General features: G+C 38.9%; 1 protein-coding gene across 3 annotated transcripts in view; it reads right to left on the bottom strand.

The window, feature by feature from the left end:
• The window catches only part of LOC106088729 (dedicator of cytokinesis protein 3), a 229,409-nt gene that overhangs the window by 23,448 nt on the left and 189,966 nt on the right, over nucleotides 1-15,995 (bottom strand). For all 3 annotated transcript variants that reach the window (XM_013254385.2, XM_013254387.2, XM_013254386.2), the window contains 2 exons: nucleotides 2,630-2,750; nucleotides 2,302-2,548 (listed from right to left, as the gene is read on the bottom strand). In XM_013254385.2, coding sequence (XP_013109839.2) covers nucleotides 2,302-2,548; nucleotides 2,630-2,750 — 368 coding nt within the window. The remainder of the gene's footprint in view (nucleotides 1-2,301; nucleotides 2,549-2,629; nucleotides 2,751-15,995) is intronic.

Here is a 15,995-nt window from a genome sequence, read left to right as displayed (position 1 = left end):
AACCGAGCGCACTTACTAGAATTTGAGCCTTCGATCGACCACCCGAAGTAATTTTCCATCTTAAGTAATGATATGGACTGCTGTGACCGGCGATGGCCGCCCTCCAATCGTTTTCAAATATCCTGGCTTCAAAGTAAATGCCACTTATTATCGGAAAATCATTTTAAAAGCTGCTTTGGAACAGGGGGCGCACAAATATTGGTCGTAGATTATAGACTCACGTTACATAAATCACGTGTAAATCAAGAATGGGAAAAAAACATGTTCCTCATTTTTTATCGTTCACACAGTGTTTGTCCAATTCGCCAGTTGCTAATCCAATGGGCTTTTCTATTTGTACCAATTTAGAGAGCAAGGTAAGGACTAAAAATATGCAAGTATGTATGCGGTGAAAAAAACATTGTACGGAAATGTGCTTAAATACCGACAGATTACATTTATGGTCATAACGACCAAAAGTGAATGAATTATGAAAATTTGGTTAACTTCCACAATTTTTTGATAATTTGATTCAATGAAAACCAATTTCGCAGACAAAATTTGCGAGTTTAATTTGATAACATTTCGTGTCAGCTATCCTCTATTAAACGAATCTCATATTTTATTGATTTGTAAATATAGAATACTAGCCGAACCGGGCCCGCTCCGCTGCGCCTTCTTTAACTCTCTAATATCTTTTTAGGGTGGGGACACTTCGCCCTGAATGCGGATATCAATTTCGTGCCATTGTAGCCTACGACGCTGAAATCGTTCGAATCCTGGCGAGAACATCGGACAAAGCGGTGTTCATCCCCTCTTAATGTTCGCCATGCATGGTAATCTAAAAAAATTTCCCCAAAGAGATGTCGCACTGCGGGACACCTTTCGGACTCGACTATAAACTTGAATCGGAAAGCACTCATTGAAGTGTGAAAATTTGCCCCTTCTCGATTCCTGGTGGTAATGTTTTTCCTTAGGGTAATGTTCTTATTAGGGGAGGAATGGCACCTCAGACATTTCGACTCAAATATGTATACCAAATTCGTGCTACACTTCCAAATCCCTTTAATTTAAGCCCCATATTGCCATGGCCGGTAAATATTAACCGTTTGGAGGGTGGTGGATGAGGGGCCACCGGCACTTTGTACTGAAAATGGATGTCAAATTCATTCTGTATTCCCAACGGAAATGAAGTTCAGTTTAGGGGGTGCTTTAGTACACCAAAACACTTGGCTCCAAAATAAAATTCGTTTTCTACCGCTGGGTACTTGAACCCAAATTTTAATATCATATTCATTTTATGGTCTCCAAAACCTTTCATTTGATACCCTTATTGTACCCATCGAACCACTTTTGGATATGGGTGGCGTTTTTGGGGAAAGGGGGAGGGTCCGCCTCCACCCGATATCTAAAAATTATATAGCCTATGTTTCCTTCCAGACAAACGTACACAATCTATGAAAATTTTAAGAAAATCGGTTCAGCCAAGTATCATATTGTCATAATTTCAATGTCATATTCGTATTCTACTCTCCAATACCTTTCATTTGATACCTATATTGTCCCGATCGTTTCACTTTTGGTTTTGGGTTGTGTTTTTGGCATAAGGGGGAGGGTCTGTTCCCCTTCCAATACCGAAAAATTATATAGCCTATGTTTCCTGTCATAGCCAATTAAAGAAAGAAGAAGATGTTTCCTTCCAGACCAACCTACACAATATGCGAAAATTTTGAGAAAATCGGTTCTGCCGTTTTTCAGTCTATACGGAACAAACAAACCCAGTCCCATATATACGTGACTGGCGAATGTGCCCATTTTAATTGTTTTTTGGGGGGGTGGGGTGATCCCTTATACTTCGACATAAATTTGTATGCCAGATTCGTTATCTACTCCCGCATACTTTTCATTTGATACCCATATGGTCCTTATCGGTCCACTTTTGATTTTGGGTGGTGTTTTTGGGGAACGGTGGAGGGTCCGCCCTCTACCGTTCCCCCCAGGTACTTGGCCCCCCAGGTACTTGGACCCAACTTTTATGATGAAATTCGTACTCTACTCTTGAATAACTTTCATTTGAATCCCATATTGTCTCGATCGGTCCACTTTTATTTTTGGGTAGTACTTTTGGGGTAAGGAGGAGGGTCCGCCCCCCCTTCCGATATCAAAAAATTATATAGCCTATGTTTCCTTCCAGACCAACCTACATAATCTGTGAAAATTTCAAAATAATCGGTTCAGCCGTTTTTGAGTTTATACGGAACAAACAAACAAACACAAATTGAATTTTATATATAAGATTATATCTTCAATAATGGAACTTACCCAAATCGGTGAATACCGTACAATTGCTATTGACTTTTTCATAAAAATTTGCAAAGCCATCTTTGCACATTTTCACCACAAATCTCTCGGAAACGGCTTTCATGCTAATCGCATCGTATAAATAAAAATAGACCTCAGCATCATCGCCGCCACCAATGCGATAGCCAAATTCACGCATACAAAAATACAAATGGTGTGTTAGGATTTTAGGATTAGGATGGGTCTTGCGGCGCAGTGTGCCACGACTCTAAAAAAGGGGAGTTTTATTAGTTCTGTTTCAAAAATAAAAAAAAAAATAAAAGATATTATAAAACAATGAAAGACTTACAGAGGATGCTTTGGCATTTTCGGCACTTGTAACATGGACATTATGTAGTCCAACAATTCCTATGTTGTGTGGGTCGACGGCAAGGGGACCAATGCGGGGTACCAGATCCAAGCCAAGTTTTCTGGAAACGGAAATTGAAGGTAAGTAAGAATGCAAGTACTAAGAAACTACATTTTAAAAGCAAAAAATTTTAGCTGGCTGTAACTACTTAACCAAGAAAGAATTTTGCTTAATTGAGAAAAGGAAGTTCATTCTTCATTTCATATTCCTTATCTAAAAAAATTAATAGAAAAAATACAAATGCAAATTTTGCCCATGAACATTCCACTAAGAAACAGGGGCAAACTTCTCACATATCAATGAATGCAGTCCGATTCAAGTTTAAACTCAGTGATAATGGTCCTCCTTTTTATAGCCGAGTCCGAACAGCGTGCCGCAGTGCGACACCTCTTTGGAGAGAAGTTTTACATGGCATAGTACCTCACAAATGTTGCCAGCATTAGGAGGGGAAAACCACCACTGAAAATTTTTTCTGATGGTCCCGACAGGATTCGAACCCAGGCGTCATCGTCATAGGCGGACATGCTAACCTCTGAGCTAGGGTGGCCTTCTTTCTAAACTTTTTATCTTAAAGCTCATCAAAAATTTTAGATGAAAACATACAATTGGCGGCAACTCCTTGTCTCTGCATATGATCGACGAAAGAAAGTTTTTTCTTCATATCATTCCATAATTCATCGGAACCGCTTAGAAAAGTAGACATTGCACGGGAAACCCTATTATGTCTGCTACTATCTCAAAAACCTTTGCTTCCATGCTTTCCAAGTGTTTTTCACAATAACCTAAGCCTTCAAACATAATGTTGCTGACACTCAGCATAATGTGATTTTAATTTTATGGATTAGTGATGACCACGCCATCTTCATCAAAGCGTCAGAGTCCATTAATCTCTAAATATATTGCACTCAATAATATATAGAAGAATAGAAAGCCACAATTTGTAAACAAGTGTATTTTACTGTAGTTCGTAGTGCCCCTAACCCCAATTGTTTGCATTGAGCGGTCGTCGGGTTATAACAACAATTTAGATTTTGGCTATTTGAAAAAGAGTCAAAATGACAGATGATTAATTATGTGTTGACTAACTATCTCTGCCCAGCTCTGCTGAAGTATATATTCCCCTCTCTGCCGTCTGTCTCTAAGGCCAACAATCTAAGAGTGATAATGTTTTAAACATTTATCTCCTGAAGCTCACACACAGCGCCACACACAGATGGATGGATGGACGGACAGACAGGTAGTCAGACAGACGGGACATAGGGAGAGACAGCAAAGCGCCAACTAAGAAAGAACCAGTATCAAAGCATTGTTACGAACAAGAAATAAATATAATGGAGAAACCACAAAAACCACTGAAATCGAATATTTTGACATGAAACCCATTTAAAACTAATGGCTTTCCACTCCTCTGTGTGGCCACACGAACATCAATCGAAAATTGGAAAAAGAGTGAGATAAGTCAGGAGAGACAGAGAGCGGAAACTGTGTTTGGCTAAGACAATGGTTTGTATAGCAAAATTGTAAGCATTTAAATAATATATTAATTGCTAATAAGAAAGGTAAATGATACATTTTTGTACTTATATGAGATGTATGTATAGTTTGGGGACCAGCATTGTAAAGTGAAAACATTGCAAACTTTGGGGACATATTTAAATGCCCAAATAAAAATTGCCAAACTCTTTATATGCAAAGCAAGTGGTCTTTTGCGCGCGTCAGGATGGGAATATACTTTACGCATTTGAAAAGTATGTCTCTCGCGGTATGCCCCGGGTCCTTTGCCATCCCTGCGAAATAATTTAACCTCGAAACCGTTTTAGCAATATTGTAACATTTAAATAATATATTAATTCCTAATAATAAAGGTAAATGATAAATTTTTGGACTTATATGAGATGTATGTATAGTTTGGGGACCAGCTCAGCATAGTGAAAACATTGCAAACTTTGAGGACACATTTAAATTCCCAAATAAAAATTGTCAAGCTCTTTATAGACAAAGCAAGTGGTCTTTTGCGCGAGTCAGGCTGGGAATATGCTTTACGCATTTGAAAAGTACGTCTCTCGCCGTATGCCCGGCTCCGTTGTTTTCAGCGGTACCGGTAAAAAACCCACCCTCTGTCATCCCTGCGAAAGAATTTAACCTCGAAACCGTTTTAGCAAAATTGTAACATTTAAATAATATATTAATTGCTTATAAGAAAGGTAAATGATCAATTTTTGTACTTATATGAGATGTATGTATAGTTTGGGGACCAGCCCAGCATAGTAAAAACATTGCAAACTTTGAGGACATATTTAAATGCCCAAAATAAAAATGCCAAACTTTTTATAGATAAAGCAAGTGATCTTTTGCACGCGTCAGGATGGGAATATGCTTTACGCATTTGAAAAGTACTTCTCTCGCTGTATGCCCGGCTTCGTTGTTTTCAGCGGTACCGGTAAAAACCCACCCTCTGTCATCCCTGCGAAATAATTTAACCTCGAATTAGTTTTAGCAAAATTGTAACATTTATTTAAATAAAATATTAATTGCTAATAAGAAAGGTAAATGATACATTTTTGTACTTATATGAAATATATGTATAGTTTGGGGACCAGCCCAGCATAGTAAAAACATTGCAAACTTTGAGGACATATTTAAATGCCCAAATAAAAATTGCCAAACTTTTTATAGACAAAGCAAGTGGTCTTGTGCGCGCGTCAGGATGGGAATATGCTTTACGCATTTGAAAAGTACGTCTCTCGCCGTATGCCCGGCTCCGTTGTTTTCAGCGGTACCGGTAAAAACCCAACCTTTGTCATCCCTGCGAAATAATTTAACCTCGAAACTGTTTTAGCATTACTTCGAGATAGATCTCATATCTTGTGATTATGCATAGATCTGTATTGTGTCTGTGTCAAGAGTGGAGTGTTGTTCCAGACGAAACGTCGCCAATCGCAGTTTTCGTTTCCATTTTATTATATATTTGCATGCGCCTGCTCTGGTAAGGCCGTTATCTTTGCGGCCCTTGTTGTCGCTTGCAGGATTTGCTCTGCATAGGTCAGCTTTGTATACACTTCATATGTACATATATACATATAACCCCTTGGTCGGCAATTGATATTTGCCTATACGTAGTGGTACTAATTTTTCGTCTACATACGATTCGTTCCGTCGAACACGTACATTTCGTACAATATATTTCCTCCTTTACTTACGATTTGTTCTGCCAAACGAACAGATATACCTCTTATATACTCGTGACTACTCCCTCCCTACTAAACAGTTGTTCTACCGAACACACACACATCACCTACACCGATAACAGCTCTATTAATGAGCTGCGATCGATGCATGTGAAGAGCATCGTTGAGTGCTTTTTTTTGCTTGTACTTATTCAGTGCTGCGAATATTTCTCATTCTTTTCATGTTCGTTTGGTGTGTTTACTTCCATCAGGGTGAACTCCCTAGAAGAAGATTCTAAAGAAAGACTAGAAGTAGCGATGTCCGCAATCGAAACAACTTGGCTTAACATAGTTCCAGGTGTTTGCCCAGTGATTCATTCGAAACCCCACATGCATTGAATACGCACCTAGTTTGCTTGCGCGATTCGTTCGCATCCGCATTTATATTGCCCGCGCTTTGCTCGCAACCGCGATTCGTTCACATTTGCGCCTAGCTCGCATTCGGAACTTGTTCGCTTTCATACCTAACTCGCATCCGCCAACTCCTAATCAAGAACCGAAGACGACATTCCGAAGGACAGCCAGGCCAGCGCTCAGTTTATGCAAGGAGCGCCCGACAACAAGGCGTCCACTATCTATCCCAAACACCATTCATTTCCCGCACCGACAACTGACGCGTTCCATCAACGTCGACGCGAAAGTTCCTGATCAACTATAAATCGACTGCCGTCGGTAATTGCACCGACCAAAAGGGGGCCTTAAACTTGCGAGGCCCTTACCGCCGAAACTGCGCCAGCCGAGCCCGCATTATCAACCTTAAACTCCCAGAGGCGCTTCTACAACCGGACGCTGGTAAGCAAAAGCCCAAAACGATAACCTACTCATCCCTCGCCAGATTGTCATACACATACATACATAACACAAGTCGATTGCAACATAGAATTTGCCCAATAAAGTCACCTAATTGACAACCATCGACTCTAACTGGTAATACTTAAGATTTGAGGATCCTTAAGTTGACCCTTGAGACGTCTGAATTTACCTCAGACTTTGACAAAACCACGTTACATAACCTATGCAGCGCTGGTATGTACTGCTACTCTACGAATTGGGACGGGCTGTCGTTCTAGTTCTCAGGTAGACCACTTCCATTAGAAGACAAAGGCACAATTACATGCTGTCTCAGCAGAGACCATCCTAATCACCGTCTTGTAGATACGTATACACCATCGGAGGCATCGAGTTGGATCTAAGTAATCTAGAGCAAGATTTTTTGGGGCTACAAGAAAGACAAGTGGCGTTTCAGGTGGGTATTTACATGAATATGGCTGCAGTTCTTGGAGACATATGAAATCTGATTATGTTTCGTTCCTGCAGATGCAGCCGCTTCAGTTCCTACAGGGATAGGATTGGTGGCAAGGTCTTGGATGTGAACCTCAATTCCTACAGGGCTAGGATTGATGACATCGTGTTAGATGTGTGTCTCGGGCAGCATGTCGTCTCTTCAACTGTCCACCCAATCCACTCGGTTTAGTCCAGAGATTTAGGGACATGTTTGGGGACATATCTTACAGTTATGGTTTGGGGTCATTCTAAGCACCTATCGCCAGCTACCACAGGGGTATCACAATTTACAGACAAGAAATCGAACCTGGACAATAATTCTCTTGAGTAGATAGCATTTGTGGATTATGCCCAACTACTGCTTGAATAATGTTTGGGGACATGTACATACATACTATCCTCAAAGTACCATTTAGAACTAAATCTCTGGACATGTTTGGGGACATATCTTACAGTTATGGTTTGGGGTCATGCTAAGCACCTATTGCCAGCTACCACAGAGATATCACAATTTACTGACAAGAAATCGAACCTGGACAATAATTCTCTTGAGTAGATAGCATTTGTGGATTATGCCCAACTACTGCTTGAATAATGTTTGGGGACATGTACATACATACTATCCTCAAAGTACCATTTATTAGTCTGCTAATTTCGATACAAAGAACACGACTACCGATTCCGATCAATTTCGCTTTTAACGAATTGACATAAGAAGAAGAACTAATTTACCGAATATTTTTGTTCTTTATGACGAACGATGTATGTTAATAAATAGATACATCCCAATGTACATTCTGTATGTGTGCAAACACAAAAAGGCGCTCCAAATACACAAAGTGTGCCGCAAATGTTTAGAAAAAATCTAAATGTAATTAATAGACTAAAATGCACAAATCGAATTGCGGGGGTACGTACATATATTTTCGAGTGCAATGGTAAACCTAAATTGGAAATGAACTTAAAAGAGCAGCACACAAACACAGATGGACAAGTCATTCAATTCATTTCGGCAAACCATTGAAGATTACTGTGTAGGGAATTTTATTTCTTTCATACATACGCGTGCATCATTAGAGATATGGGAAATTTAAATTTCTGGCAAATTTAAATTCTCTACAATACTATTGAAGTTTACATGTCCATCCATCTACCACCCATATGCAATTGTGAATTCTTAAAGAAACCACCACACTCATTGGAAGCCAACGAAGCGATACAAAGCCTTTGAGACGTAAATTTTCATTATAGGAAATGTGCATAACCAGCAGCGCCAACTACCAGTAACATGCTTGTCTATATACAACATAAAGTCTCCTTATTCCCTTCTGGACCATAGCCGGCAATATCATTACATGGACCACGGGCAACTTGTACCAAATGTGAACGCACATACATACGGCAAATACATGTCTTCAGTGAATGCGTATGGGCCTGTATGTACATACAGATGTATGTTTATCGGCATATGACCCATGAACTGACCAATTCTTTGTGTGCTGCCGATGCTGCTGTGGCCTTATCCTGGCACATGTTCATGCAAGTTTGGGGACGTGTACATGAACGGTGGATGGACAACGTGCCTACAGTCACCATTGACTTCAACAATCCAATCATATGAATGTCTATTATATCTTATGACTGGTGTATGAAGGAATCATACACACATTTAACGCTGAATTTGCTCATGTTACTGATGATAATGATGCTGGAAGGCTTTGTATGGCATCGCTATTGCATTACCATGATGTGCATTTAACTACTGTGCAAGAGAGAGTAATTTGAAAAAGTTGATGTTGAAAGATGACCATGTCCTTCTTGAGTGTAAAAAAATCATTGGCACCATAGAAAACTCCAAGGATGGTCCAAGGTTTTACAAAGTCATGAGAAAATTCACTTATGAAAAGTTGGAAAAATGTTTGCATACATGTTAAGTAGAGCAGTGTTTAGCCTAGTATTCCCAGTTCGTAAGAAATTAATTAAAGCGAAATCAATGCTGACGCAGCGACATGTCGCTACTATTTTGCTCATAGTACTCAGTACCACTTATTTTCTTTTTTTACTGCGTTTTGCGAAAAGTCGAAGTTAGTACTAGGCTTTAAGCAGGGTATTCTGTTCAGCTTTTTACGCGTTATATATAAAAAAACGTCGGCGAAACGTAGGAGAAAAATAGGCGAAAAGTATAACCCTGTTTATAGTGAGGTAATTGTCAAAAAAAAGTGGCAACACTTGAAACCATTGCCGGCATAATTTTTGTTTATTTTATTGGTTGTAATGGTTCGTTTTTTTTCTTATGGTAAATCAGGATGCACTTATAAAGTGAGGTCATGCGAACAGCTGTGTAAAATTTTTTTATTTTTGTTTTGATTTTGCACGCGAAACAATTAAACATTCCTAAAGCGAATAGAATGCCAACCCTTAGGGATAGTATTCTATTCTGCTTTCGGAATAATCGCGAAAATTTTTAATTGTTCGGCGAGCGGAATTTGACAGCAATCAAATGTTTTTGTTTCCATACCAAAGCACATACACACACGCACCGTAGTGCAGAGTTTAGCATGTCCGCCTATGATGCTGAACGCCTGGGTTCGAATCCTGGCGGGACCATCAGAACCAAAATTTTCTGCTGTGGTTTTCCCCTCCAACATTTGTGAGGTACTTACTATATGAAAACTTCTCTTCAAAGAGGTGTCGCACTGCGGCACACCGTTCGGAATCGAATAAAAAAGGAAAGTCCCTTATCATTGAGCTTAAACTTGAATCGGACTGCACTTCTTAATGGCAAATATGCATTTGGATCTCTGAGGTTAGGGATGAGTAGACATGGGTTTCTACCGGGTAAATACCCAACGCTTGGATATTTATTGGATCAATGAAATTTAGCAATGAATTTTAGCACAACGAGTTCTGGGGCCCTTTTAACCTTTTTGTTGAATATCGTCAAATTCAGACCATATTTGAATATAGCTGCCATATAGACCGATCTCCCGATATAGAGTATTGAGTCCATAAAAGGAGTATTTTTCATCCGATTTGAATGAAATTTGAAGCAGTGCGTTTTGGTGTCCCTCTAAATCTTTTTGTTGAATGTCGTCCAGATCGGACCATATTTGGATATAGGTGCCATATAGACCGATCTCCCGATATGGAGTATTGAGCTCATAAAAGGAGCATTTTTCATTCGATTTTGATGAAATTTTAACCAGTGAGTTTTGGTACCCTTCCAAGTCTTTTAGTTGAATATCAAAAGTCGCTGTGCCAAATTTCATCCAAATCGGTTGACCAAATCATTATACTATATCGGGGTATCTGTCTATATGGCTGCTATATCCAAATATGGTCCGATCTGGACCACAATTGACAGGAATGGGTAGTGGTCTACTAGAACACACTGCGCCAAATTTCATCGGATTCGGATAAAAAATTGATCTTTTATGGCCTCAACACCATATATCGGGGGTTCGGTTTATGGGCAGCTATATCTAAATATATTCCGATCTGATATAGGAAGGGGTATACTAGAAATCACTGTGCCAAATTTTATCGAAATCGGAGGAAAAATTACCAATTTATTGCCTCAAGTCTGGAGATCGTTCTATACAGCGGCTATATATAACTAAAATCCGATATTATGAGAAGTTTATATACAAAGAATACAAAATCATCAAAAATTGTTTGGAAAATATTTTTATGTCAGAGATATGGGCAAAATTAAAAACAACCAGCTTTTGGGTATAAATGGGTAAATACCCAAGTATTTACCCAATTTACCGGCTAAATACCTTTTGGGTATTTACCCATTGCCCATCACTAGGGATAAGATTAGTAGAATAAAGACAAATCCGTGCATATTTGCCCCGTCTTAACTTCAAAAAAATTATCTCCAGATGGAATTCAGATGGTATAGGCAACTAACTGCCTTGTATATCATTTGAAGCTATTTAAAAAATTAATCCATCCACTCTCTATATGCTGAATTTTAATTTATAACACACTCAAAATTAACGGCAAAACACTACTAACGTGTGCTTACATACATGTTTCTTGCCTCGTACCTATTTCAGTCAACAACACAGTCAGCCAGCCCAATTCGGCTTGAATCATTTTTTTACTGGCAACATTCACTCAATAAGCTGCTGGTTATACGCCAGCGTTGTGTCGTTTACCTGTCTTACGCAAAGACAGAGATAGCAAGTCAGTAAAATCAAATGAACCTCGGTCGGTCGAAGACAGCAGCAGCATAGTTAGAGTAACACAGCAACTGAATTGATTTTGTAGCTCTTGGTTTTTTGTAACCATCGATACGATACTGCCGACCTACCAACAATTCTCATCAGAACGAAGAAAAAGCTGCTGCTACAGTGCTTGCCGCAAGCCGGCTGGCTCAAACATAATGATGATGATCATCATCATAAATGTTTTTACATGGCATGCCGTGTGTTTTATATGAGTATCTACACTACTACCGATCTTTGGTGTGCCTGCTAGTCGCTACTTCACATACTCCTTGCTCACTTGCTATACTACATACCTTAGTTTATGAGCCAATGGTGGTAATAAAGTTAGCAAAGTGTTATACGACTAAGGTGGGCCCTTTTGCGTTCTCTGCTCTTTATAAAGAAAAGAGAACTAACTCTCTTTTTTACAGAGAGTATAACAATTTGCGGTTATAATTTATTGATTGCGGATTGTCATACCTTGAGCTGGCTGCTGGTTAACGCTGCTGCTTGTTAAAGTTTTTCTTCCCAATTTGTTTTTTTTTTTTTTTTTTTTTGAGTAGATAATTTGAAATGTTGTTTCCATTTGTTGTCGAATAAATTATAATGTCGTTAGAAATGTTTTAAAACCGTTTGATACGCCTGATGTTAGGAGTCATGTGAGATTTGAAGTAATCAGCAGCAGAGCAAATGGTTATGGTTGACAGGCGGTGAGAGTTGCCACCTCAACTGAAGGCTAAAGGCAAACGAACATGCATGTAAAGATGGAATTACAAGCCATTCATTCGGGAATTGTGTTCGTATGTAAGAATAATTGGTTTAACTTTATTTTACAATAGTAGTAATATAGTCGACGTTGACAAATTTTTTCAACGGCTTGTGACTCTGTAATTGCATTCGTTCTTCTGTCAGTTATCAGCTGTTACTTTTAGCTTGCTTTGTGGGGAAAATGTGTCATTGCCTGACTTTCACGGCTAACTGATACCAGCTTTATGGACGCAGTACTAGACTTGAACCAATTTATGGCGTGGAATGGAAAACAATAAGGTATTTTTATACCCTCCACCATAGGAGGGGATATACTAATTTCGTCATTCTGTTTGTAACACCTCGAAATATGCGTCGGAGACCCCATAAAGTATATATATTCTTGATCGTCATGTCATTTTAAGTCGATCTAGCCATGTCCGTCCGTCTGTCTGTCGAAAGCACGCTAACTTTCGAAGGACTAAAGCTAGCCGCTTGAAATTTTGCACAAATACTTATTATTAGTGTAGGTCGGTTGGGATTGTAAATGGCCTAAGTCGGTCCATGTTTTGACATAGCTGTCATATAAACCGATCTTGGATCTTGATTTCTTGAGCCCCAAGAGGGCGCAATTCTTGAACGATTTGACTGAAATTTTGCACGTGGTGTTTTGGTATCTCTTCAACAACTGTGTTAAGTATGGTTAACATCGGTTCATAATCTGGGATAGCTGTCATATAAGCCGATCTTGGATCTTGACTTCTCGAGCCTCAAGAGGGCGCAATTCTCGTCCGATTTGACTGAAATATTGAACGTGGTGTTTTGGTATCACTTTCAACAACTGTGTTAAGTATGATTAAAATCGGTTCATAATCTGGTATAGCTGTCATATAAATCGAACTTGGATCTTGACTTCTTGAGCCTCAAGAGGGCGCAATTCTCGTCCGATTTGGCTGAAATTTTGCATGAGGTTTTTTATGACTTCCAATAACTGTGCTAAGTATGGTGCAAATCGGTACATAACCTGATATAGCTGCCATATAAACCGTTCTGGGATCTTGACTTCTTGTGTCTCTAGAGGGAGCAATTCTCATCCGATTTTGCAGAAATTTTGTCCAACGGCTTCTCTCATGACCTTCAACATACTTGTCTAATGTGGTCTGAATCGATCAATAGCTTCATACAGCTCCCATATAAACCGATCTCCCGATTTTGCTTCTTGAGCACCTACAAGGAGCAATTCTTATCCGAATGAACTGAAATATTACACAATGACTTTTACAATGTTCAGCATTCATTTATGGTCCAAATCAGACTTTAACTTGATAAAGCTACAAAAGCATAACAGTTTTTATTCAAAATTCTCTGTTTGCCTAAAAAGAGATACCGCGCATAGAACTCGACAAATGCGATCCGTGGTGGAGGGTATATAACTTAGGGAGGGCCGAACTTAGCACGCTCATACTTGTTTTGAGTAGCATGGAATTCCTGGTTAGATTTTTCGTAGTTTTTTTTGGGGGTTTAGAGTACACAAAAAGTCGATCACTGGCTTAGCTGCATATCCTTACCTAACATCTTTTGTCCCCTTATTTTTATTAACTGGGGTATCAAAATGGGCTTAGTTGGCCATCATTTTTTATGGTCTACCCTTGAAACTTGATCTATGTGTTTGTAGGGTTAATTCGCGGTTTGATCTAAGTTAAATATCAAAATTTTTAGTCGCAATTACTTTTCGCATTTTTTTACCCTTAACATCCCTCTATCTATTTATTTGTTTACACTTGGCAACTCTTTGATGATCTTGATGATATTGACACATATACAGCTGCATGAAGAGATACAAAACCAAAGAGAACGAGTTCAAAAAATTTTTTTTCTATCTCGAAACTTGTTTTTGTATTTTAAGTATGCGTCACCTAAACAAAACAACAAAAGCCTCTGTGCCTGTATAGGTGTTGAACACCAGCAGCAGCAGCAGCGGTAGTTAGGTCGTCTCGATATGGCTGGAGTCTATATCGAAATATACGAAATGGTTGGCTGGATGGATGAATGTATCGGCAAATGGGTAGACAGACGAATGGATGGACAAACATAACTGCCATCCAGCATCAATAGTTGGCATGCTTGGGTAAAATAAACCAAATTTAAAGTCGAGATCACGCAAACAACAAAACGAAACCAAAAACAACAAAAAAAAACAATCGAACCAAGTTGAACTCTGCTAAAAAATCACAGAAAAAAAAAACAAAAGAAAACGTTAAACGCGGCACGTTCAATGCTCATACATTATAAGGTAAAGTAGTTTCGCCATTTCGTAGGGAGCTGCCTACCAGCCAAAGAGCTGCTGTCAAAGAAGGAGGATACCCCTGCCGAAAAACGAAATGAACTTACCATAATGGCAATGGCGATGACGATGACGAAGCCAACGACAATGGTACGAAACCATAAACATACCAGACCGGCAACACGGTAGCAGAATGGTAGTAATGAACTCTTCTTAAGTCAGTTTTAATTAAGAGTACCCTTAAGTAGACCAGTCGTCGTAGTGGTATAGTAGTCCAGTAGTGACTCGGCTAAATGACTGACGACTGCCGATGGACATAGGCCGCTGCCAAGGTGAACCGAGTGACCACAACCACGACGATCATATTGTTTATTACCAACACCGTATGAACGAACCACCACCGTGTTACGTTACCTGTCCGTCTGCTAGCTGGGACCGTTCATATTTGATATGTTTGTTGCCACCATTAGGGATTCTGTTTATTTCATTTTAAATTTTATAACATTTAAAAAATCATTTAATTAGAACACATACTAAATTTCAAGCACTACTTTTAATAAGTGCTTAATAGTATGTATGAGTGCACATCTTTTTTTTAATACTCATAAGTCATATTCAAATGCGTTGTGTTTATTATCTTAAATACATATTTGCTTTCAACGACAAATGTGTGTGTGTTTTAACAAAAAAATGTTTTTAAAAAATTTATCATTACATGATAAATTTAAATATTGACTTGGTTTAACGGAATATCAAATTAGAACTATACTTTTTTAAACTAAAAAACTTTTAAGCAAAAATCGCTTCAGCAACAAATAACTTCAGTTTTGGGAGTGACAACACTAGCAAGTTGGAAAACGAAAGAAAGACGTTTAGCCAGATGAAGGCACAAGGAATGGGGAACGAAATCCGAAAATTTTACCTAGGATTACCAACTTAATATGGATCGGAACGAGGGGGGTTTGGGCTTAACTGGATTAACTTCTTAAATCAAAATTGACTGCGAAGGTCTCTTCTATCTCATAATTATTACTGACGAAAGTTGATTGAAAATTTTCTAAATAAAACTTTACCTGATAGAAAGCGACAGGGTACTTTCATTTACCAAAAAAAAGTGCCTGTTATAGATAATAACTTCATACTTATTAGAGTAGAGTGTAGAAATCTAATACAAGTCCTACGGAATAATATAGGAAATTATTGTCTTTGACCTAGAGGAAGAGAGAAATAACTAGCAAAAAGACGTTAAGTTCGGTCGTGCCGAACTTTGGATACCCACCACCTCGGGTATATATGTAAACCACCTTTCGTCATAATGTGCCCATAGCAGCTTTATTGAAATAGGGTCCGATTTGGACCAAATTCGACACGGATATTGAGTGGTCTAATAAGTACAAGTCATTGTTCAATTTCCCAAATTTCGGCGAAATCAGACAATAAATGTGGCTTTAATGGGCCCAAAACCTTAAATCGAGCGATCGGTCTATATGGCAGCTAACCCAAATCTGGACCGATCTGGGACAAATTGCAGAAAGTTGTCGAGGGGC

This window comes from Stomoxys calcitrans, chromosome 2 (assembly GCF_963082655.1).
Source record: "Stomoxys calcitrans chromosome 2, idStoCalc2.1, whole genome shotgun sequence".
NCBI lineage: Eukaryota > Metazoa > Arthropoda > Insecta > Diptera > Muscidae > Stomoxys > Stomoxys calcitrans.
Note: the sequence above shows the minus strand (reverse complement) of the source record. Positions and strands in the feature narration are given on the sequence as shown.